At 40.0% G+C, this 25,694-nt stretch overlaps 1 protein-coding gene and 1 pseudogene across 1 annotated transcript; one reads left to right on the top strand and one right to left on the bottom strand.

Annotated features, from left to right (window-relative positions):
• The first annotated feature begins 230 nt into the window (after window positions 1-230).
• Window positions 231-7,399, top strand: LOC144256704 (serpin B9-like). Its single transcript, XM_077802121.1, has 6 exons — window positions 231-398; window positions 2,965-3,102; window positions 3,665-3,782; window positions 5,188-5,330; window positions 6,168-6,323; window positions 6,995-7,399. Exons 1-6 carry the CDS (start codon window positions 231-233, stop codon window positions 7,397-7,399), a joined length of 1,128 nt encoding a protein of 375 aa, XP_077658247.1.
• A 5,310-nt stretch (window positions 7,400-12,709) lies between these two features.
• On the bottom strand, window positions 12,710-13,910 carry LOC144256674 (septin-7 pseudogene; annotated as a pseudogene).
• Between the last annotated feature and the right edge of the window lie 11,784 nt (window positions 13,911-25,694).

Raw genomic sequence — 25,694 nt, 5'->3', positions numbered from 1 at the left:
ACTTCTGTTCCCCTCAGCATGCTTTTCTGCTCTTCCTTTCCTTGACAGTTTGATGTTCTACAGAGACCAGCCCCTTCCTCACATGTCTAATCCACTCCCATGGATTTCAACGGTACTCAGAAATTTTCTGAATTCACAGGAAAAATGAAAGCCAAGCAGAGACCACACACAATGTCCTCAGCCCCATTTCATTGTGTTTCTCTGTCTTCTTTGCCGCCAGACCCTGCATCATGGATTCTCTTTTCGAAGCAAATGGCACCTTTGCCGTCCAGGTTTTGAAGATGCTGTGTCAAGACAGACCTTCACAAAATGTATTTTTTTCTCCCCTGAGCATCTCCTCTGCCTTGGGCATGTTCCTCCTGGGAGCAAAGGGGAACACCAAGGTCCAGATAGCTCAGGTAAGCTCACCTATCACCCAGGACAAGGGACTGGGCTGCAGGGCTTCTCTCCTATCCCCTCCTTGAATTTTTCCATAACTGTTGAGGAAGGAGGGGTGAGCCTGGACCATTTCAGGGAGGAGATACAGAATGAAGATAGGTGAGGAGTTTCCTCCAGTGAGATGTTGTGGGTGTTGCTTGCAGGGGTTACTGTGTAATCTCTTTTTCATTTATAACTTTTCTTGTGAGTATTGAAAATTTGTTTCTTAAAATTGGTGATTTCTGTCTATGTTGTGTAGATAAGTGTGCTTTCTTTGAAAAAATCAATTCTTGGACTCGTGAGCATTTTGTGTTTTTCCCTAAATTCCTTAGGATTTTTTCCTCCCTTTTCTAACATTGTACATTGGGAGTTTTGTTATATAATTATTTCCTTTGTAACATTAAAATAATTAATGTTTAATGATTTTTTGATGTAATTATTTGGTTTGGTAATATAACATTCATTTTATTTTCTAAATTATAAGTCACATATTTAAATATTATATTAAATATTTACTTAGAATCATTCTTTAGAAGAAAAGAAACATTTTTAGTGTTTACCTTATTGAGAATCTTCAAGGTCAGTGTGGAAACTCTTTTCAACTGCTGTTGCTGGCAGAAAGAATTTACAGATGTCTCCCCAGGTACAGCCACTCCAGAACCCCCTTCTTATGCTGAAGTCTAGTTAGAGAGAGCAGCCTTCCAGTGACACCAAGACAAAAATGGACATCCTACTAAAGGCTGTGAGGCACCTCTATAGTGAAAACAATATGTGGATTGTAGATAGAACCTGAACCATGCAAGGACTCATTGACTTCATCAAGAAGTTCCTTAAACTTGTGGCCTTGGAACAGTTGTTCACTTATGGAAATCAGTCCTTTGCTCCTCCCCCAGATGAGGGATGTTTGGGCAGTGATGGTAAACTGGTCCTACAGTACTGCAAATCTCAGGCCTGGGCATGAGCCACAGAGGACAAACAACTTGCTACTCAAAATGGCTTTTCACAGAGGAAATGGCTCCAAAAAGTTCTAATGCTTATTGTGACAAGATACTTAACAGATATGAGCTACTCAGCATGTGTCCACTGTGACTCATGTTTATGCATAAGAAAACATCTGTAGACTGAATAGACTAACAAATATATGATTTGTGTTAATACACAAATCTTTGTAAAGATTGCTGTTACATTATTCCTGTTGCTCCTGCCTATTACTACTGTTGTTCCAGATCTGCCTCCAAGGTTGAAAAGATGGAAACTTCATAAACCTCCATTACCAATTTTCAAAACAATTCAATTGTTAACTGGTAGAATTGGTACTCTGCCAATTTATTTCATAATAAAAACAAAAAATTTTCTTTTTGTTTTTAACTTATTCAGTAAATTTGAGTTTGTGTGGGATATAATGTTTACATTTTTTTTTCTGTTGAATTAGCTTGTCAAACCAAGTTAAATTGACCTCTTAGCTGAATACCTTATATAGTCCAGTAGAGGGCAGTTCAGCTGGTACAAAAGGGTTTGGCAATTTGGTTGTACATCTTTGCCAGGTGATAAGACTTTACTTGATAATTTGTGGCTAATATCTATCCAAGTTAGCAAGTATGTTGACCAACTGGAAGACTGAGGAAATATATGTAGTTTAAATTTAATTATGGTGGGAAATGAAAGTCATTTTTTATAGGTGTTTTTCAGTGTAGTCTCATTTAAGATTGAGTCCAAAGTTGTGCTGCTATGTCCCTTATTTAAACAATGTCAAAAGGACTTGCTGAGAAAACCTAAAAAAAAAAGACAACATGTTAATTATTTCATTGTTACATATGGGAGTTATTTCCTTAGAAACTGTTTTCAATAATTAGTTAGTAGGTTAGCTTCCATGTTGTTGGCATTTTAGTTGTAGTGTTGTTGATTTTTAGTTTCCTACACTGAAGTCATTGAATATAAATTGTGTCATTTGCATACTTCAGAATCAAATGAAACTCTTCTTGTGACCTAATATGACACCTTTGCATTATAAAGTATCATATAATACACATATATTATCTCTTTCTAGGATACTGTTTAAGAACAGATTTATTCTTCTTAATCATACTGCTGATTTTATACATTTATTTTCTTTTAAATATTATCATGCTGATTCCATTTCTGTACAATTTTTTCTTGGATTTTTAGTGTTTTTAAGTGCATCTTTTGTTGAAAATAAATTATTGAGGCAAGTTATTCTCTATTTCTGATACATTTATGGTGTCTGTGGGATACAGGACTTAAGAATAGTCCCTTTTATGAACCTCTCTTGCCCCTATTATTCATTTATTTATTTTTTATTGCTCATCTCTAAACTATGCAGAGAGCACTGTGCAGGTACAAGAGCCATATCTTTTATTCACCAGCGTCCTGGTCCCTCTGTCCACCTACCCACTAGTGTAATTTCTCAATCAGAATCAAATTTCTTTCAAAAGAAAAATTTATTCAGTATATTAGAAAAAAATTGCTTGCAAATTCTTGTTGAGACCAAGATCAAAATTGACAGAGTTTTGGTGATTTCCTTCACAGGCAATGTCTTTAAAGATACAGGAAGACATCCATAAGGGCTTCCAAATGCTTCTCACCCAAGTGAACAAGCCTGGCTCAAAGTACTTGCTTAGAACAGCCAATAGGCTCTTTGGAGAGAAGACCTGTGATTTCTTCTTTGTAAGTTGAATCAGCAGAACAATAAAAGTTATAATGAAAATACCTGGTGATATACAACCCTAAGAGAGATTCTAGAGACCAGGCAGGATGGCATATTTGGGAGGCTGTGGCAAGAGGATGGAGAGTCAGAGGCCATCTTGGGCAACCTGGTGACACCCTTGTCTCAAGAACAAAATTAAATGCCTTGGGACATAGCTCAGTGGTACAGCATTTGCCTAGCATGCTCAAGGCCCTGAGCTCAAACTCCAGTACTGCAAAAACAAGAAAAAAATGAACAATATTCTAGAGAATTTGAGAAACTTACAGAACATTATTTTTTAAATAAAGATCCCAATTTTATAACTTGTATTATTTCAATATTGGCAATGTCTCAAATTTTATTTATTATTTCTGGTTATTCAGGGATCTGGAAATATCTCTTTATAAACTATAATGTTTCATATCAAGTAGTTTAAGGTTTGATCATGATTTTAATTTTAAGAACAGCCTAACACTAGATTTCAGAATTTTTTGAAGCTCACTGTCATTCTATGGCCAGCATCTGAACTTTTTCTCTCCCAAGACATTTAAGGAGTCCTGTCTTCAGTCCTACAACACAGAGCTGGAGCTGCTGTCCTTTGCCAGAGCTATAGAGAAGTCCAGGAAGCATATAAATTGTTGGGTCTCAAAAGAGATGAAAGGTCAGAATTATAAACTATTTCACTCTCCTCCCACCCAACTCTGTTCTCTTCTCCTCTCTCCTCTACCTCTCCGCCTCACTGCTAATGTCACTGGTGTTGCAGAACCATCAGAGCAAAGATGCCTGGCTGAGCCTCTTGATGCCTGTGAAGTGACACACAGAAGTCACTTAGTGACTCACAGAAGATCTGATCAATGCTCAGGTTTTCAAAACCAGAGAATTAATGCTGTCTGTTCTCCTAGGAGAGTAGTGACTTATACAAGTGTCAACAGAAACTTGTAGGTTAGATTTCCCATATAATAATTTACTTGACTCTGGCCTGTATTGTTCACATGACAGGTGACTATCATCTGTGGGAACAGATCAATGGCCAGATCTTCCCAAGTCATGCCCTTGGCCCTCCTCTTCATGGAGTCAGTCTGGACTTCATTCCTCCCACTTTTACATGTTAGGGTGACTTCTCCTACTTCTTCTTTCCTATCTCTCACTTAAGCACCCTTCATCATACTTGAGAAGCCTAGACTTGAGTAGTCAGCTACACAGCCTCTCTCAGGGCTGATCCACTCCACAGACTAAAAACACCTTCCATGCAGGGTTAAAACTTACTCATTCATGTTTCAAAGTGTGACAAGTTCTAATCTTGGTCCTTAAGATCAATGATCGTTTGATGTTGAAATCATTCAGATAATTTATGCACCACTAGGAAAATGCTTATTTCTGCTAACAAATGAGACCATAAAAAATAGAGGTATTCCTTTCCACTGTTTATTCATGGAATCTTTATTTCTTGTGTCCTTCTTAAGCAGCAAATTAGCAAGGATGCCCTTAGTTTTTGGAAACATACCACTTGATATCCAAGTTAAAAAGGACATACCTTCAACTACCCAAATCATCATCTGTTCCAGGGATTCCAGGTGTCAGGAGGGTGCAATCATAATCTCTCTTCTGTAGTTTCCAGAAACTCCTCCTAGGTTCCTGGTCTGGAGCTATTCAATTCTCTCTGCCCCAGGAATGCTGTAGGTAGCTGTACAATGTTAGAACTGGGTCTGACCACAGAGCCTTAGACCTGACACTGCTCTTACCCACAGAAGGTAATGTCAGCTCCTACCCAGCCCCTCTCTCCTTTGCTGCTTGTCTTCTTCTCCAACCTGGTGTCAAGTTTCTGCTTTGTCCCAATCTGCTTTCCTCCAGTGACTTAGAAGTCTTTCACCATCTTCAACTTGGTGGCTCTTCCAGTGCCTGTTGTCATGAATATCACTCATAGCTGGGATTTTTAACTTTTATACGTATCATCCAAACTCAGCACATTTGAAACCAGAATGTTTGGATCTCCAAGACATCATGTCATGATTATTCACTAAGGATTCATAAAAAGCAACTGAAAGTGTTTGTGCTTGTCTTGAAAGGTAAAATCCCAGAAGTGCTACCAAAGAACTCAATTGATGAGCAGGCCAGGCTGGTTCTTGTCAATGCCATCTACTTCAAAGGAACATGGGATGAGCAATTTAACAAATCATATGTGTGCAAAATGCCTTTCATAATAAACAAGGTAGGGGGAGACTTTCAAAAATTATGCTAGTCTGATGAAGAAATTGAATAGAAAATTTAACTTTGTAAAGGCATAAATGGTTAATAATAATTTCAAACTTATCATCCCTCTTAATGAATTTTAATCTTAGTGGAAAACGATTTGAATAAATAATACTTGCTCTCTATTATGGTTTAAAACCTATTAGCATTCTAACTGCCTCTAATGAAGTCTCCTACATGTATTGGTTTAATCTCATTCTGGAAACAAAGATCTTCCTGTTGACATAAGCTCCTTAGATAAAAAGCTAAAAGAGGTGATATATGTATATGTGGATGTATATGAATGACACCGGGAGAATGCAAAGAAGGAATGTGACAACACATATCTTGAATCAGAATTTTTTAAAAATGTTATTTCACAATGAGAAATAAACCTCAGGTCTTGTGCATGTTAACCAAGTTCTGTACCCCTGAGCTACTTCCCAGATTTTCCATCTATTACTTTTTAAATTAAAGTAATCTCTCATTTGAATTGTTGTTAATCATAACTTATTACTGATTCAGAATCTGCATCTGTATACCATTAAAAATGAATGGTAAAGGCCTTAATCAACTCTGAGCTATAACTTTAATTAAAACAGATATTAGACTAGTTCGCTAAATTCTCTAATCCTTTAAAATACAGGGTAATGCAATAAGGAAGCTTGTATGCAGTAACCTCCTCCCCTCTTTATAAGGCATGTTTATGATAACAATTTATTAATTTCTAGCAGTGCTAGATCACCCCAGAGTTGAGAGTTTTCTTTCTCTTTTTATACAGTTTTAAATGTTGTGCTCATGTGGTCATTCCCCTCAGGAGGAGACAAGGCCAGTGGAGATGATGTGGCAGAAAGCCAATTTTAACTACATCTACATCAGTGAGGCCCAGACACAGTTGTTGGAGCTGCCCTACGCTGGCAAGGAGCTGAGCATGATCATCCTGCTCCCAGATGAGAACGTGGACCTCAGTGTGGTGAGTCAGGAGGGGCTGCACTCCTTTGAACTCACAATTTCTGTGGGAAGAATTGGGTACACCCTGTGCCTTTCTTTCATAGTATCTCCAACCCAAGAGCCCAAATGGCCCAGCCCTGTCCTCCTTGCTTCCTTGTGATATGATCCTTATAGAAAGAGAGCCAACCGTCTTCTCAAGGGTGGCAGTGCACTGTGATGACCGAAAGGGTCTCTGTGAGCAGAGCAGCTCCCATGGGCTTTCCCTCTCTCCAGGTCCCTAACTGTGAGGATGAGTTTCCACAAACAGTGCCTCATTCCACCTTAGGCACTTGTCCCTGTCCTGGAGAGGCTCACACTGAGAGCTCTTCCAGTCTCTTGTGCTTGCCAGCAATGGTTCATTGTGTTGAAACTAAGCTTCATTCAAACCAACAAATACCACAAGAAAAGCACCACTGACTGGGCATAAAGTTTTTTCAGAAATAAATATGTTTTGCTTGTGGATGGATAAGGAGGGGCAGCCACAGAGAAATCACACATGGGATAGCGTGTGGGATGGTGGACAAGTCAGAGCCCTCACAAGCTTCTGGGCAGCTGAAGGCACTGCTCATCTTGTGCGGATGTCCATGGAAATGTCTGTGTGTCCACGGATACCCACCATAGTCTGACTGTGAACCTGTGATTCTGGTCTTTCAGGTGGAAAATAGCCTTACTTTTGAGAAATTCCTAGACTGGACCAAGGCAGCCTCTTTGCAGAATATTGAAGTGGAAGTTCTCCTTCCGAGATTTAAACTGCAGGGGGATTACAACATGCAGTCTGTGCTTCAGCATCTGGGAATGGTTGATGTCTTCCAAGAGGGCCAGGCTGACTTGTCTGCAATGTCAACTGAGACAGACCTGTGTCTGTCCAAGTTTGTGCACAATAGTGTCTTGGAAATAAATGATGAAGGCACTGAGGCTGTGGCAGGCTCAGGCATATACAATAAAAAATTCAGCTTTTCATATTTACCATTTTTCCATGCTAACCACCCCTTCCTTTTCTTCATCAGGCACAATGAAACCAACACTCTTGTATGCTGTGGCAGGTTCTCATGTCCCTGAGGGTTGTAATTCCTCTCCATGGGGAATTTCTCTCTTCCATGTCCCCAAGTTCCCACTACAGTTCATAAGGATGGGCCTTTAGGTGAACACCAAGTAGGAAGATGAGGGCAGGGTCCTAAGCCTTCTGAACAACTTGCCAGTGTGATCTCATGATGCACACACTCAGCTGTCCCCACACTGCCCACTCACAGAACCAGGTCATGGCCAATAGGCTGTCCTGATTCCCTGTTGTATAAGGATGAGTGCAGTACAGATGCCTAGGATAGCTTGCAAACTTTCCCCAGATGGCCCTGAACACATTTCCCAGTCATTTCACATGCAATTCCTTCTACTTATCCTGTGCTTTCCTGTATTTTACACTTGTCACACACCTGCCTTAGCTGAATGCCACAATAGTAATAAATGCTGGTATATACTGTTACTATTATTCAAGTTTAAAGAACAACAAGTTTTAGTCTGGAGGTGTGTCTCAGTGGTAGAGCACTTGCCTAGCACATGTGAGGCACTAGGTTTGACCCTGAGCAGCACATAAAAACTAAAATAAATAAAATAAAGACATTGTGTTCATCTACAATGAAAAACCACTTTAATACACATTTTAGTTTTGTCTATCTTTGGCATTCACCCTTCATCATTCAGCACATATATGCTAAGAATTGTAATAGATAATAGGGACACAACAGGACAGAGTCATGGTCCTTTGATATCTGCTCTTTAATGTGTGTTCCCAATTTATATAGAGTTTATGACAACCAGATTGGACAGTTGAATGGCTTTGAACTGCCATATACCCCCCTTGCAGCTAGGACACCTTGCCTGGTGGTATTGCATTTCCCTACCTCCAGCCCAAAGAGTTAAAAGCCATTAGCCTTTAATGTTCAGTTCAACTGTGTCATCTTGTTCAAGACGTTACATCTTTGAACTTTCACAATAACTGCCCATGATAGTTGCAGTACTTATTTATTAATCATTTTTATTATTAATCTTTTGACTAGGCCTTAAATCTCCAGGATTTGTGATTATATTCTACTTATCTTCATGTTATAGTGCAGTAATAAATAATTTGATCATATAACCACTGTAGTGTTTTTTTAGTTGTTGAATATCACCAAGTTTGTTGTTTCTTTTAGATATTTTTATCCCAATGACATTCACATGTACACAGTCCAGTGCCATCTAATACATGGCTCAAAGATGTTGTGCAACCATAAGGTTTACTGTGTACCCAAAGGTTTTCATTGCCTCCAAGAAAAACCCATGTTCGCTAAGCAGTGAATTCTCATCCCCTCCTCCCTCTAGGCCCTGGCAACCATGAATCTGCTTTTTTGTGTCCATGGATTTATCTGTTCTGCATATTTCATGTAAATTGAATCATAAAATATATTACCTTTTGTGTCTGGCTTCTTCACTTAGTGTGATGTGTTCTAGGTTGAGTCTTATTGTGGCATGTATCAGTATTTTATTCCTTTTTATGACTGAATAATATTCCAGTACCTGAATATGACACAATTGTTTTATTCACTCATCCATTGATGGAAATTTGGATTTTTACTCCCTTGTGGTTGTTTTTAATAGTCCTGCTATGAAACTGCATGTATGTGAATTTGCTTGAATAACTATTTACACTGTTCTGTGTATATACAGATTTAGGAATAGAATTGTTGTTCATAAGATAATTTTATTTAACTTTTTGAAGACTCACCAACCACAGTGGCTGAACCATGTCACATCCCTATGATCAATGTATGAGATTCCAATTTCTCTGTATACCTTTATGTAAAAATCACGAACACACTAATGGTGATTCTTTCCATGGTGTCAGATGCTCTGCCTCATCCCTGGTCCAGTGCCCTGGAGCTGGCCAACCATGGATGGAGACTCTGCAACTGTGAGCCAAAAGGAAATCTCCTTCTCCTGGTCATTCTGGTCAGATGTTTTGGCCACAGCAATGAAGAGCTGAATAACACAAAGGCCCACAGCTGATTGAAAAATGCCTAGAATAAGTGGTCCAGCTACATTCCTGCTAGAGGTAGACCTCTCTCTGGTGTTCAGAATTGATAGTTTTCCATTGATTTTAGGATAAAGATTAAGCTCCCCTTTGAGAGCTCACCAGGTATTCCTGATATAACCTTTTCTCCTGTCCCTCTTTGCCATTTCTCAATGTCAATCCTTCACTCCAGCCTTATAGAATTATTTGCAATTTCTGACTATTCCACGCTCTGCCTTTTCTTTGGGGCTATACAGTTATGACCAATGATAGTTATCTTCCCATTATTGTGACAAAGTACTTGTGATAATCAACACAAAAGGAGGAATCCTTTATCGTGGGTCACAGTTTCAGAGGTTTCAGGCTTGGTTGACCTCTTTGGTTGCTCTTGGGCCTGTGTCAGGACAGTTCATCATGGTGGCAGTAAGTGATGGAGCAAAGATGCTCACTCACTGTGGCCTGGAGAGCAATGGAGGAGGTGAGTGGTGTCCTGAATATTCCATTCAAAGACACACCACCCATGGCTTAACTTCCTCCACTAGGCCCCACCTCCAAAGGTTCCCCCATCTCTCAGGGGCCCCTCAGGCTGGTGAATACACTTTCAACTCAAGCACCTCTGGGAACATCCCAGATCCAAACTACAGTGCCATCTTCTTATAAAACCCTTCCTTGAGATGTGGCTCAAGCGGTAGCATGCCTGCCTAGCATGCATGGGGCACTGGGTTCGATCCTCAGCACCACATAAAAATAAAATAAATATGTTGTGTCCAACAAAAGCTAAAAAATAAATATTAAAAAATTCTCTCTCTCTCTCTCTCTCTCTCTCTCTCTCTCTCTCTCTCTCTCTCAAAAACAAACAAACAAACAAAATCCTTCCTTTCCAGTAATCCTCTCCCACCACCTCCCTGCCCAGCCCCCTCACTGGCTAAGCTTCACTGGTCCTTTCCAGGGTTAAAGACTCCCACTGTGTGCTTAATTATTTTGCAGTAGAAGTATTTAGCACAAGGCAGGGCAGGGGAGGTTGAGAGCAGCTTTATCCTATTATACACACAGGTCTTCTACAAAGGGCACTAAAGCTTCCCAGCAGGTGGTAGGCATTTCCCATTGGCCAAATAGAGTGTGTTCCTCTGGTTCTCTGTGATGGAGAAGGAAGAGGTCCTGCTGGAGGGTGGCTGCTGGTTCCAATCTCCTTCCTCAGGGGCTTCTCTCACCTTCCAGAGTGGTTAAGGCCTTTGCCTAGTTGGAAAAGGTGTGGTCTCCAGGAGCCAGCAGGAGCAGTCACTGAGGGCCTGGTCTGCGTGGCTCCACTCCTTAACATGTGGGTGAGCTCTTGGGCATCCACACACCTTCTTGGACACTGCAAGCCCTGGCCAGCCTCTGTGGAATGAGCGCCATCCACACCCTTCCTGCTACCTCCTGAAGGCACCAGGTCCTCAGCATGGGCTTTGGCTGGGATGGGCAAGAGTGGGCTAGGAGACCAGCAGCCCACAGGGTCCTGGGTCCTGGGTCACTGCCACCATCTAGTTATCCAGGGAGGATGGAGAAAGGAAGGGGAGGGAGGGGGAGGGGAGTCTCACCTTCAGGGCCTTGGCCAGCCTCAGTTTCAATCTCCCTTCCTTGTCCCTGCCCTGCTCACCCATCATGGCTGACTAACTACTTGACACCCTAGTCCATGGGCTTGTCTTTTCCTTTCAATGTTCTAGGCAACTGGTTCCAAAACCAGTAAAATCATCCCCCCCTTTACTGACTCCACTTTCTTCTCTTGCTCCCCAAGCTCCATCTATGTCCCGTTCATTAAGGATCTTCCTTCCCTCACCCCTGAGGGAACCACCTGGGGAGACCCATCACCTTTATCTTCTGGTCTCTGTCTTAACTGCAGCTTCTGGTAAGTGGTGGTTCATGTCCATTTACTTTCTTCAGAGCCTCTCTTCCTGTGCTCTCTTCTGAGTCCAACCCTGGCTCCCTCTTGCCCTTGGCCATGGTCTTCTAAGAACATTCTCTTCTGTCCCCCACTCCCCTCATAATATGAGCAGCTGGTTCTCAGATTCTATGTCTCTTTGTCTTTACCCTTTTCTGATAAATCAGAGGCAGACAGAAGAATATCTGGGCATTTGTGAGATCAGAGCCTACACTAAGTACTCAGGCAAAAGAAATTCTCTTTTCGGGGTCTTTCCATGGAAGATCCTTTGATTTTTGGTGCCAGATCCTACCTTATGGCATGTCATACTCTGAGATATTGGGATATCTTGTGTGTCCCTGATGTGATCTTGAAGTGCATTCTGGCTTAATGTCTTCATTTTTTGTGTTGTTATTTTAACACCACACATTGTTTATTATGTAAACTTTTTAATAAAACAAAAATACAGCAACATAATATATGGATGTGACTAAGTACAAAATAGCAACTTTTTTTTCTCTTTAAGAGACCACGATGCCCAATGCTAGTAAAACAAAAAGACCCATTATAGACAGAAACAGGTAGGTGATTAGCTTCACAATTTGCCTAAAAATGATCTATAAATGAATTTTCCACTGGCTACTTACAATAAAATATAAAGAGAGAGTTAAAGGAAAATTTCTTTGTTGGTTCCTATCATACAAAAGGTGCTATACTGTATTTTAGCAGGGCCAGTATACGGAAAATAAGGAAATTAAATGTTATTACAAAAATGAAGCATTTAAGAGATTCTGGCTAAAGAGGGCACTAAATGAGAATAACATGTATGCAAAGAATCCAAAACAAAAAGCAGTTGTTACTAAAAAGCTCTTGGTGCATTGTGAGGATACTGGATTTTTTCCATGTGTATTTTTAAACAATGGAAGTGTCAAAAATTAGGGTCAACTGTGTTAGACTAAATTACATTATTGTATAGGCTGCAATGAATAGTACTGTACTATAATTATCCTAGAGAAGCATAGTTTGCATCATTTTATGACAATTTATCCTTGATAAAAACCTTCCAGAGTCCCTTTATTTTGGAATATCCTGTAAACAATTAGACCACCAGAGCATGATTGTACAACAGTACAATGTTCTGTTGAATTACATTGAAAAGATCTTTTGAATAAAAAATTTCAAAAGGAAAAGAAAATATAGAAAGTTACTTAGAGCTGTAACTTTCTAAGTACACAATCCACTACCCAATTCAAGCCATCTTAATTTCCATCAACAATAACAACAACAACAACAACAAATTTTTGTCTGCTGTTAAATTCATCATTATGGATAAAAGTGGTACAAATTGGTCAAATGGAGCCCACAAACACTGATGTCCAATCTGGCATATTGGCAACTAACACATAACAGGAGGTCAATAGAGAGTTTAAAAGATCTTCCCTTTCTTGGTCCTTTTCAAGGTCCCTGAGGAGTTATGTTGCTCTAAAGTACATTGTTGAGCTTCCCAGTTTGCTTTCTCCTTCACAAACTGACACCATTTCCTCTCTAGTTCCTTATGTTGGGCTTCCAAATTCTTTTTCATTGGCTCATGCCATCACTATACATCGGCTTCAAAGTCCTTCAGTGTTTTAACTTTTTCTTGACTTTCATCTCAAACACCTGCTTTATCTCCATTTCCACCTTCTTCATCTTGGCTACATGCTCCCTCCTTTCTCCTTCCCTTTGTGCCAGAGAGCTCTTCATAAGCTGCCCTTTATTCTTGTTTTATCAACTCCATTGTAAGTTCCAGTTGCAAGTATTGTGCTTCTGTCATTCTCATCGTGTACATTATTAGTAACATTTTTCAAGTCCTGCATCTATGTTCTTATCAACATATTTCTTAGTATTGTAAAATCAAAATGTTCACCATTTCCAACTTCAGCCACACCCCAAGGATATACTGCCTCCTTCTGACCCTTTTGCCATTAACTTCACTAATAGTATTACTGCCTCCCACAGCAAGAATTAAATGGTTCTTTATCCTTTTAACTGGCTTATTTTCTTCCTCATCATCTATTTCTGGAAATTCATATGTTTTGATTTCATGTTCCTGAATTTCTTTCATTATCTGTTTTTTAAACTTTTGGCATTCCTCAGTGGGAGTGCGTCTGCTTTGGAAGTAAGTGGAATGCTATTCACTTTTTCATGCAAACACTTCATAAACTCAGAATCCAGTTTTGAAGGAGTAAGGAAGTGTAACCATACTGTACTTCTGTTATCAGCCATCTGATGTCTGTTCACTAACATTCTGCATTTAGGTAATCCTCATATTTATTATCAATGTCACCAATAACAGGCTGCCAGCAATGACTATTGTCCATGGCATCTCCAAGCCCTGGGGTATCAACTATTGTGAACAGCAACTGAACACCACCTACTTTGATTAAAACTTTGGGTTGTTCCACCAGCAGTCTGGATACTCAGGAAAATACAAATCTGTGAGGAATGATGAGTTGATTAATCTTTATTTTCCCAGTCCAGATTCACCTACTACCATAAGTGAATTCAGACCCTCTCTTCTCTGAGTTTCCGTAAACATGATTTGGGAGATTGGCAAATCCCACATAGCCTTCAAGGTTCTTCATTTGAGCTACTCCCTAGTTGTGGATAGTTGGGCCTCTTTGTATGTGCCTTCAACAGTATCTCTAATGCTTACTTTATTTCATTTGTCTATGAAAATCCTGGAGACATGGGGGAATATTCGGTGGGGTATGAGGGTGGGGGTTTTATGGGTTTTTATCTATTAGTTTGGATCTGTGTTTTTGATAGGGGCTAAGAGATGTATTTGATGGCTGCAGTGACAGTCCTGTTATTTCACCTACTCTGGCTCCAGCACCCAAAAGCCCTCTCACAAAATGAGTTCTGGAGATAACACTGAACACATCCTAATCGAACATTCACCCAGGTTAATTGCCCCTGGAATTCCTAGGGCTAGGATATACCCAGCTCTTTTATTTTTGACAGATTTTTTTCCCAGAATTATTTTATATTCAGCTCACCTTCTATTTTATGGCCCTTCTTATCATAAATTTATTTTTGTGTTATGCACACATAAGTGATACTCTTGTTTGACCAGCATGCTTAAGTAGAAACATTTCTATGTGCCCTTCAAAATTATTTGTGTGTGTGTATGTGTGTGTGTGTGTGTGTGTGTGTGTGTGTGTAACTGGGGACTAAACCCAATGGTGCTTTACCACTGAGCTACATCCTCAGGTTTTTTAATTTTTTATTTGAGACAAGGTCTCTCACTAAGTTGCCCAAACTGACCTCCAACTTATGATCCTCTGGCCTCAGCCTCATGAGTTGTGGGGATTACATATGTGGTCCACCACTCAAGGTTTAAAATGATTTCTAAACTGCAATCTTAAGCATAACATGTAAAAGCTTTTGGCTTTATAGCTATCTACCTATATTTATCTCTTTGGCTTTCTGTTTATACTAATATAGGAAGTTATTTGTGTTGCTTGGAGTTTTTTGGGGTTTTAGTTTTTAATCTCAGCCCACTTGCAAAATGCAATCAAAGAATTAACTCTTTACCTTGTTTGAGACTGAAGTAAATAGAGATTAGATTAGAAAGTTTTTTTCTGCATAAGCTGTTTCATGTGGAAATTTTGACTCAAAGTTTAGATATGGTGTGCAAACAAAAAATCATAATGTTTAGTTGTTTTATTAGTTTTTTTATTGTTATAATCAACTCTTTTGATATAACAGGCTGAGCTCCTCCTGCAAGTTTCTCCTTGCCAGGGAAGCTGGGTGCTTCCTCCCCACACACAACAGTGCATGATTCTATCTTGTAGCCCTGACCACAGCTGACCACCATGGATTCCTTGCACAGTAGGGAGAAGAATAGAACCTTCTCAAGAGCAAAGTTCTGCTCTTCTGGGCACTGCTTTTTTCAGCTGTATCCAGGACAATGCTTGGCTTTTCATGATAAATACTTGTTTTTCTTAGTTTGCTAACTAGATACATTCCTTGTGTGACAAGAATCATCTGGGGCAAGAAAGCCTACTTGGCATCTTGGCTTGGGGGGGAAGCTAAACCAACAGGACTGAGTCTCAGGAAAGGCTGCTGGGAGGCTGAATCAATATGTTCACTGAACCCCTTGAAATGGAGCCAGAAAAGGGAAGACAGAGGAGGGAGAGGGAGTGAAGAGCTCTGGACGGAGGACAGCATGGCCAAAGGCATTGCTCACCAGGGGACTGTGCATGAGGCCCTGGCTCTGTATCCATATCTAATGGGCACATCCTGAATTTGCTTCCAGGATGTCATGCTTTCCTCTGTGTTGCGTGCATGGATCTGGCATGCACTTGAACACGTGGGAACCATATGTGCACTCTGGGTTCACATACGAGTGAGCTCTTGTGGATGTGGTGTCACATTTTCAAAGTCTCCACCCCTGTCACTGGTCACATTTCAGGTCCAGAGCTGGAGAGGAGGAGAACCCAGCTCTGCCTCAAGTTGGAAAGAAAGGACCCTTCTCCTAGGAGGGCTCATTCTGCCTGAAGTGCCGGCTAGGAAGATGTCAACAAAGCACAGTGGACAAGAGTGGGCTTGTGTATTCCTGAGTGAAAATTCTTACTTTGAAAAGCAACTGGTGGGAAAGCCCTGGTAGGTTTTCATTTGACCTAATGTCCAAAAACAGAATGATTAAGAAAAAGGGAGGAAGTAGAGAAGAGAGGTGAGGGTACACTGTGTTGGCAGTCTTCCCTAGTAAAAGAGATGACTCATAGGGACAAGCTGAAGGACATGTGGCCTGGAAACATTTACAAATTAGGACAAGAGGTATGCTTTTAAGACACCAGGCTGAGCCTGGTTTGTTGGTACACTCGTCCTATCTCAGCAGCTCGGGAGGCTGAAGCAGGAGGATGGCAGATTCAAAGCCAGCCTCAGCAATGGAGTGAAATATCATAGGAGACCCTGTCTCAAAATTAAAAATGAATGAATGAATGAATAAATAAATAAATAAACCTTGTGGACTTAGCTTAGTTGTTTAGTGTGCCTGTGTTCAATCCTGGCTACCAAACAAAACAGAATAATAATAAACATAAATACATAAATAAGCCAAAAAGACATGCCATTAGATGGAACCTGCAGGACAGGGTTCTCTGAGCCCCTCTGTTAACCTGTGGTTCAAGCTCTGCCCACTTTGGGGCACCCATCACCAGCCACAGCCCTCAGGAGCTGACATGCTGGAGTCTGTCAGAAGGCCTCAGGCCTGGGGTGGATTGACCCTTGACTTTTCACCTTTTCAGACTCACATTCCAGCAGATGCACCCCTTCCTGCATTCCCTGCCTCTTCTGGGGTGCTGACACCAGGGGAAGGGAGCCAAGTGGGGGAGGAAGAAAGGTGCCACCTCCAGCCTCAGATTCAGGTGTTCTGTATCACAGGCCTGGGACAAGGTGCTCAGGGATCTCTGAAACAGTGTTCTGTGGTGGCTGGAGTTGGTGCCCAGCCACAAGCAGCCACCTAGACTCGGGCCTAGAAATGGAGGTGGAGGGAAAATCCTCTCTTGTTCTTGGTTTGGACATGAAACTAGAAGAGTCTTCTCTCACTCTTATTTTGCATCAGGTATTTTTCTAGCATGTCTCTCACTTCAGTAAAACACTTTGAGCACTTTACCTTGCTGTGTAAATAATGCTAGTTGGAGCAGCTTTATGGAGGCTGTGGGGTGCAGACCGAGGAGTAGAAGGCTCCAGTCTCCTGGAGAGGCAGCAGGAAATGACCAAGCCCAACCCACTCAAAAGCTCTTTGCTCAAGCCCCAGGAGCTTGCCTTGCTCAAACCTGTTCACAGCCACCTCCCCAGAGAGGGCCCTCGGTTTTTATCACCCTGCCATAGAAAGAAACCAAGCACCCCTCCAAGACAGGGCCCACTCTGCTTGGTTAATCTCTCCTTAGGCCCAAATGAAAACCCTTTTACAATGTAATACCTGAACATCAACTTCTTCTAAAATGCTGTTATGCTGACTTTTGTCAAGTAATAGCTCTCATGGGATCCAGGCTTCTGTTTTAGCCTTGGACATAAAAGACCTCAGAGCCAGCCTCAGCACATGGCAGTGACCTGCAGACTACCCTAGCCATGGCCCCAATTGTTGACACAGGCCTTTTCTTTTTATGGTGTATTCTAGACTTCATTATTTCTAGATACAAATTCATTATTTACCAAATTTTATAATATATTGTGACACATTTTATTTTTCAAAATCTTGCCTTTCTTAATTGCTCTGAGGAAGTACTCAAGCTCAAGGTCTGTATTTCTTACTGAGCCCTGGGAATTGGGCCATGAGCATTTAAGATGGATACTCCAAGCCTAATCAAAGCTGGTAAGAATTCCAGTGCAGCTAAGGGATTCACCAAAATGTATTTCACCATGACCTTGTTCTAGCAAATGGTTTTCTGGGTGCTTCATGGCCTTGTTTTTCATGGTGCTTTACAGCAACCCATGGCTTTACATATCCTTTGTAAATTCGGAATAATCTCATTTTACATGGAAACCAAGAGAAAGATTAAATGGTTTAGGGGCTGAGGCTGGGGCACCATGGTGGAGCACTTGCCTAACGTGTGTGAGGCACTGAGTTTGATTTTCAGGACTGCATATAAAATAAAGGTTCATCATCAACAACAAAAATTAAAAACAATAACATCAAAAAGATTTAACAGTTTTCCTTGTAAGACCATCACAATTCGATATTCCCTAAGCTCTGCTAGGCTGGCAGCTCTGGGTGGCCTGGGACCCAGAATCCATGCTTTACCACTGAAGCTGTGAGTGTCCTTCTTCCAGGCTCTCACTAGGGTGCTTGACACAGCCACAAAGCACTGCAAAGCATCTTGGGCAAAACACTACACGAAGAGGAAATGAAAAACAACAACCAAAACCAACAGTGGGAAGTACCTCAGTAAAGCGAGGGTGAAAAAAAAAAACTAATCAAACAGGGAAAAACAAACCAAACTAAAAATAAATAAATAGATAAATAATCAAACATAACTGGAAGTACAAACCATATATCAATAGTAATCCTAAACGTTAATGGCTTAAACTCACCAATAAAGCGACATAGGCTGGTAACATGGATTAAAAAAACAGATCCAACAATATGCTGCCTTCGGGAGACACATCTGATTGGAAAAGACATACACAGACTGAAGGTGAAAGGTTGGGAAAAATCATACCACTCACACTTTCCTGGAAGCAAGCAGGGGTGGCCATCCTCATATCGAATAAACTCAACTTCAAGCCTAAGTTAATCAAAAAGGATAAGGAAGGACACTATATACTGTTAATGGGAACCATTCACCAAGAAGACATAACAATTATCAATATTTATGCACCAAATAATTGTGCTTTGATGTTCATAAAACAAACTCTCCTCAAGTTCAAGAGTTAAATTGACAACAACACAATAATTATGGGTGACTTCAACACACCTCTCTCACCATTTGACAGATCTATAAAAAAAAGTTGAATAAAGAAATTATACAACTCAATACCACAATTAAAAACCTAGACTTAACCAACATAAATAGAATATGTCAACCATCATCAAGTGGATATACTTTTTGCTCAGCAGCACATGGATCCTTCTCAAAAATAGACCATATATTATGCCATAGGGCAACCCTTAGAAATTATAAAAGTGTGGAGATAATACCATGCATCTTATCTGATCATAATGGAATGAAACTGGAAATAAACGATAAAAAAGGAAGGAAAAATCCTACATCACTTGGAAAATGAACAATATGTTACTGAATGATCAATGGGTTACAGAAGACATAAAGGAGGAAACAAAAAGATTCTAAGAGATAAATGAAAATACAGACACAACATATCGGAATCAATAGGATGCAATGAAAGCAGTTTTAAGAGGGAAATTCATTGCCTGGAGTTCATTCCTCAAAAAAAGAAAAAAACAACAAATAAATGATCTCACACTTCATCTCAAAACCCTAAAAAAAGAAGAATAAAACAAAACAAATGTAGCAGAAGGCAAGAAATAGTTAAAATCAGAGCTGAAATCAATGAAATTAAAACAAAAGAAACTATTTAAAAAATTGACAAAACTAAAAGTTGGTTCTTCGAAAAAATAAATAAGATCAACAGACCTTAGCGATGCTAATGAAGAGAAGAAGAGACAACTCAAATTACTAACATACGGGATGAAAAAAGGCAATATCACAACAGATGCTACAGAAATACAGAAGATAATTAGAAATTATTTTGAAACCCTATATTCCAATAAAATAGAAGATAGTGAAGACATTGATAAATTTCTTAAGTCATATGAGTTGCCCAGATTGAGTCAGGAGGATACACACAACTTAAACAGACCAATATCAACGAAGGAAATAGAAGAAGCCATCAAAAGACTACCAACGAAGAAAAGCCCAGGACCAGATGAGTATATAGCAGAGTTTAACAAAACCTTTAAAAAAAACAAATACCAATACTTTTCAAGTTATTTCAGGAAATAGAAAAAAAGGGAGCTCTTCCAAATTCATTCAATGAGGCCAACATCACCAAATGTGCCAAAAACATACATTGAAGAAAGATGGCCTTTTCAAAATGGTGCTGGGAAAACTGAAAATTCATATGCAGCAAAATGAAATCAAATACCTATCTTTCAACCTGCACAAAACTCAACTCAAAGTGGATCTAGTTCTTAGGACAAGAATAGAGACTCTGTGTCCAATATAAGAAAAAGTCAGCCCAAATCTCCACCATGTCAGCTTAGGAAGTAACTTTCTTAACAAGACTCCTAAAGCATAGAAGTAAAATCAAGAATTAATGAATGGGATGGATCAAAAAAATACCTTCTACACGCAAAGGAAACAATTAAGAACGTAGAGACAAAGCCAACAGAATGGGAGAAAATCTTTACCATAGGCACCTCATATAGAGCATTAATCTCCAGGATATATAAAAACCTCAAATACTTATCACCAAAAAAACCAAATAACCCAAAGAGTAAATGGACTAAGAAACTGTACAGACACTTCACTGAAGAAGAAATGTGATCAATCAACAAACATGAAAAAATTTTCAATATTTCTTGCAATTAGAGAAATGCAAATCAAAACTACTTGAGATTCTATCTCACTCTAGTCTGAATAGCAATTATCAAGAATGTAAGAAACAATGTTGGTGAGGATGGAGGAGGAAACACACATTCATACATTGTTGGTGGGACTGCAAATTGGTGAAAACACTATGAAAAGCAGTGTGGAGATTGCTCAGAAAACTTTGCATAGAACAACTGTTAGATCCTGTTATTCCACTCCTTGGTTTATACCCAAAGGACTTAAAATCAACATACTACAGTGATGCAGCCACATGCATTTTTATACCAGCCCAATTCACAACAGTGAAACTATGAAACCAACATAGCTGCCCTTCCAACAGATGAATGGATAAAGAAAATTTGGTGTATATACACAATGGACTACTACTTGGCCTTAGTGAAGAATGAAATTATGACATCTGCCCATAAATGGACAGTGCTAGAGAATATCATGCTAAGTAAAATAAGCATCTCAACCAAGAAATTTCTTACTCTCATTCTCCCTCCTCCTCTCCCAGAGCCTCCTTCTCCAGGGTTGGGGGAGAGGCACCTAGGGACTCATATATGCTAAGCATGTGTCTACAACTGAGATGTGCCTCTACTCTGGCCCCTGATATTTATCAGTATATCTTATCATAATTATACTCTTCTTTCCTCAATGAATATATGGAAAACTTTGATTGTTTTATGACAATTTTATAACCAAAGGGCTTGAAAGTAAAAGCTCTGTTCTGGTAAGGAGGACATAGGGACCTTGGACTTGTTTTTTCCACAAACTCTCCATGGATCCTAATCAAATCACAAAGACTCCTCCACCTTCCCTCTCTCCTGGGAGACACAAGGCTCACAGGCAAGAATACCCTTAGCATTTTGAAGTTCCTGCAGATTGTAATGTTCTCTTGAAATTAATTAACATTGTGAATGTGTTTTCACCTAATGCCTCCTCAAAACCATGGGAGCCTAATGGAACTCTCATAGGAAGGGTAGGGATAGGGACATAGGGAGTGGCCATTGCTGAAGAGCAAGACCAGTCATTGAGTGTAAAGATTGAGACCTAGTTTGAAGCCAAATGCTGCCTCATGACTAATCCTAATTATTCTTTTTTAGGCATGGGGTTTCTTCATCTCATCACAAGTTGTAAAGGGATTTCATCACATCCAGGGACTCATATGGTATCTGGTTCCACTCCTCCCCTGGGACAGCAAAAGTCTGAGGTAGAGATGCTGGGAGCCTAGGCTAAAGGTTTCCTAAGATCAGCAAAGTCTTAAGCTTGGAAAAACTATGTCCATGGTTGACTGGGTTTTAACAGCAATAAATCATATAGAGCCCCTACTGGACCAAGCTCTAGTCAGACTCTGCTAAGCCTCCTTCTCAACTAGGCCTCAAATGTGACCTATAAAATCTACACACATGATTCTGTTTATTGTTCTCTTCCACATTAAAAGACCTGAACAACATTCACATAGATTCCAACATTCATGGCCAAAAATGTAGGATGAACCCAGCCCTTCCCTTACAGAACTTGCCTTAGAAAACTCAAGAATACTCAAAGAATTAACAATTTCTTATACCTAATGTTTGATCAGAGGGCCTAACTTCCCTTCTCAAAGCATTTTCTAAAGAGAGACTTGAGTCTTTCCTCTGTCCCTTGGGATAAAGAGTTGTGCATCTCCTACAACCCAAGAGTGTATTTATCAAGGACCAGAAAAAGGTCATTCTTTTGTTACATAATCATTAGGAAGAACAGAGCCTCTGTCTCAGCCTTTGTGGGAGGACAGAACTTGAACTTGGAAATGTACACTTTGTAATTTTTCATTTTCCATCCATGGCACTTCCCAATTCCTCCTTCCTAATAGTTCAATTTCCCTTTAAAATAACCAGTCATCTCTGCACAGAGTTGAATTTGGTTCATGATGGACCCTCTTCACTATTGCTACATATATTATTGATTAAAACCTTAAATGGTTTTATTTGTCTGTGATACACATACTCCCAAGTCTTGGTTGAAGAGCTGTGAATGATACAGGAAGCTGGAACTTCACTGAGGATGGTGTTCTCACTGGCAGCTGAGGCTTCTGCATCCTGACTGCCTCAGCCCCATCTCAACTTTCCTCTTTCTCACCATTGCCCGTGACAGCCGCCTTCCATGATATACTCTTAATAATGCAGCCTGGGATGCTTTATAAACCACAACTATGATTGTTTTTCTCCTCCTTTAGAAACATTTAGTGATTACCCACAGACCAGAGGCAGGAGAAACAGAAACTCACTTTCTGTGTTGATCAATTTGTTTTGTCAACTTGGTCTTCATACCCAGAAAATCAGTCAACCACCAGTATGGCTATTGCTGTAAAAGTAGTTTTTAAAAGTAATTTACATTTCATGAGTAGATTTCTTTCCAGTGTGCATGGACCTCACCTAATCAGTCCTTAAGAGTAAAAGACTGAGTTTGACAACCACATAATAATGGGATTGCTCAGCCCTAAAAATATATAAGCTGTCAAGCCATTCAAAGGCATGAAGAAAACATACACACATATTGCTAAGTCAAAGAGGCCAATTTGAAATGGCTGCATAGTAATGTCTCTGGGAAAGAAAAATACCATGGAGATGGTAGAAAGAGCACTGTCTGCCAGGGGGTGTGGGGCTGGGAGGATGATTAGGCAGATCACAGAGGATTTTTAGGGCAGCAAAACAACTATGTATTATACTACAATGGTACATACATGGCATTATATGGTTATTCAAATCCACAGAATATCTAAACCAGGAGTGAACCCTCAGTTCCAGTCTAAGTTATAATGATGTGTCTATGTGTGCTCATTGACTATAACAAATGAATCACTCTGGTGGGGTGTTGAAAATGGGCATGATGTGCACATGTGGAAGGAGGGGCATATGAATATTCTTTGTTCTTTCTACACAATATTACTGTGAACCTAAAACTACTCTTAAAAAAATATTCACCCAGGTGTGGTGGTACACATCTATAATCTCAGCAACTCAGAAGGCTGAGGCTGGAGGACCACAAATTTGAGGCCAGCTTCAGAAACTTAATGAGGTCCTGTCCAAAAACCATAAAAAGGCCTTGGGGTATAGAGTGGTGGTAGAGAACCCCTGGATCTAACCCAGTATTGCAATCAATCAATCCATAAAGTGTTCAGAAAAATTATGTCTCCCCATGGAATTTTTTTTTAATTTTTATTGTTGGTTGTTCAAAACATTACATAGTTCTTGATATATCATATTTCACATTTTGATTCAAGTGGGTTATAAACTCGCATTTTTACCCCGTATACAGACTGCAGAATCACATCGGTTACACATCCACTGATTTACATATTGCCATACTAGTGTCTGTTGTATTCAGCTGCCATTCCTATCCTCTAAGATCCTCCCTCCCCTCCCCTCCCCTCCCCTCTTCTCTCTCTACCCTATTTACTGTAATTCATTTCTCCCCCTTGTTTTTTTCCCTTTCCCTACTTCCTCTTGTATAACCCTGAGGGTCTCCTTCATTTCCATGCAATTTCCCTTCTCTCTCCCTTTCCCTCCCACCTCTCATCCCTGTTTAATGTTAATCTTCATCTAATGCTCTTCCTCCCTACTCTGTTCTTAGTTACTCTCCTTATATAAAAGAAGACATTTGGCATTTGTTTTTTAGGGATTGGCTGGCTTCACTTAGCATAATCTGTTCTAATGCCATCCATTTCCCTCCAAATTCTATGATTTTGTCATTTTTTAATGCAGAGTAATACTCCATTGTGTATAAATGCCACATTTTTTTATCCATTCATCTATTTTTTTTTTAGATTTTTTTTATTGGTCGTTCATAACATTACATAGTTCTTAATACATCATATTACACGGTTTGATTCAAGTGGATTATGAACTCCCGCTTTTACCCCGTATACAAATTGCTGTATCACATCAGTTACCCTTCCATTGATTGACATATTGCCTTTCTAGTGTCTGATGTATTCTGCTGTCTGACCTATTGTCTACTATCCCCCCTCCCCTCCCCTCCCCTCCCCTCCCCTTTTCTCTGTCTACCCCTTCTACTGTAAATCATGTCTTCCATTTGTATTCTCTTGACTTACCCCTCCTTACCTCTTATATGACATTTTGTATAACCCTGAGGATCGCCTTCCATTTCCATGCAATTTCCCTTCTCACTCCCTTTCCCTCCCACCTCTCATCCCTGTTTACTGTAAATATTCTTCTCAAGCTCTTCGTCCCTACCCTGTCCTTGTTTACACCCCTTATATCAAAGGAGTCATTTGGTATTTGTTTTTTAAAGATTGACTAGCTTCACTTAGCATAATCTGCTCTAATGCCATCCATTTCCCTCCAAATTCTATAATTTTGTCATTTTTTAATGCAGAGTAATACTCCATAGTGTATAAATGCCACATTTTTTTTATCCATTCATCTATTGAAGGGCATCTAGGCTGGTTCCACAGTCTTGCTATCGTGAATTGAGCTGCTATGAACATCGATGTAGCAGTGTCCCTGTAGCATGCTCTTGTTAGGGCTTTAGGGAATAGACCGAGAAGGGGAATAGCTGGGTCAAATGGTGGTTCCATTCCCAGCTTTCCGAGAAATCTCCATACTGCTTTCCAAATTGGCTGCACCAATTTGCAGTCCCACCAGCAATGAACAAGAGTGCCCTTTTCCCCGCATACTCTCCAGCACTTATTGTTGTTTGACTTCCTAATGGCTGCAAGTCTTACTGGAGTGAGATGGCATCTTAGGGTAGTTTTGATTTGCATTTCTCTGACTGCTAGCGATGGTGAGCATTTTTTCATGTACTTGTTGATTGATTGTATGTCCTCCTCTGAGAAGTGTCTGTTGAGGTCCTTGGCCCATTTATTGATTGGGTTATTTGTTATCTTATTGTCTAATTTTTTGAGATCTTTGTATATTCTGGTTATTAGGGCTCTATCTGAAGTGTGTGGAGTAAAGATTTGTTCCCAGGATGTAGGCTCCCTATTTATCTCTCTTATTGTTTCTTTTGCTGAGAAAAAACTTTTTAGTTTGAGTAAGTCCCATTTGTTGATTCTATTTGTTAACTCTAGCGCTATGGGTGTCCTATTGAGGAATTTGGAGCCCGATCCCACAGCGTGTAGATCGTAACCAACTTTTTCTTCTATCAGATGCCGTGTCTCTGATTTAATATCAAGCTCCTTGATCCATTTTGAGTTAACTTTTGTGCACGGCGAGAGATAGGGATTCAGATTCATTTTGATGCAAATGGATTTCCAGTTTTCCCAGCACCATTTGTTGAAGATGCTATCCTTCCTCCATTGCATGCTTT

The sequence above is a fragment of the Urocitellus parryii genome, chromosome 8 (genome assembly GCF_045843805.1).
Source record: "Urocitellus parryii isolate mUroPar1 chromosome 8, mUroPar1.hap1, whole genome shotgun sequence".
NCBI classification, from domain to species: domain Eukaryota; kingdom Metazoa; phylum Chordata; class Mammalia; order Rodentia; family Sciuridae; genus Urocitellus; species Urocitellus parryii.
This window is presented reverse-complemented; position numbering and strand designations above follow the sequence as displayed.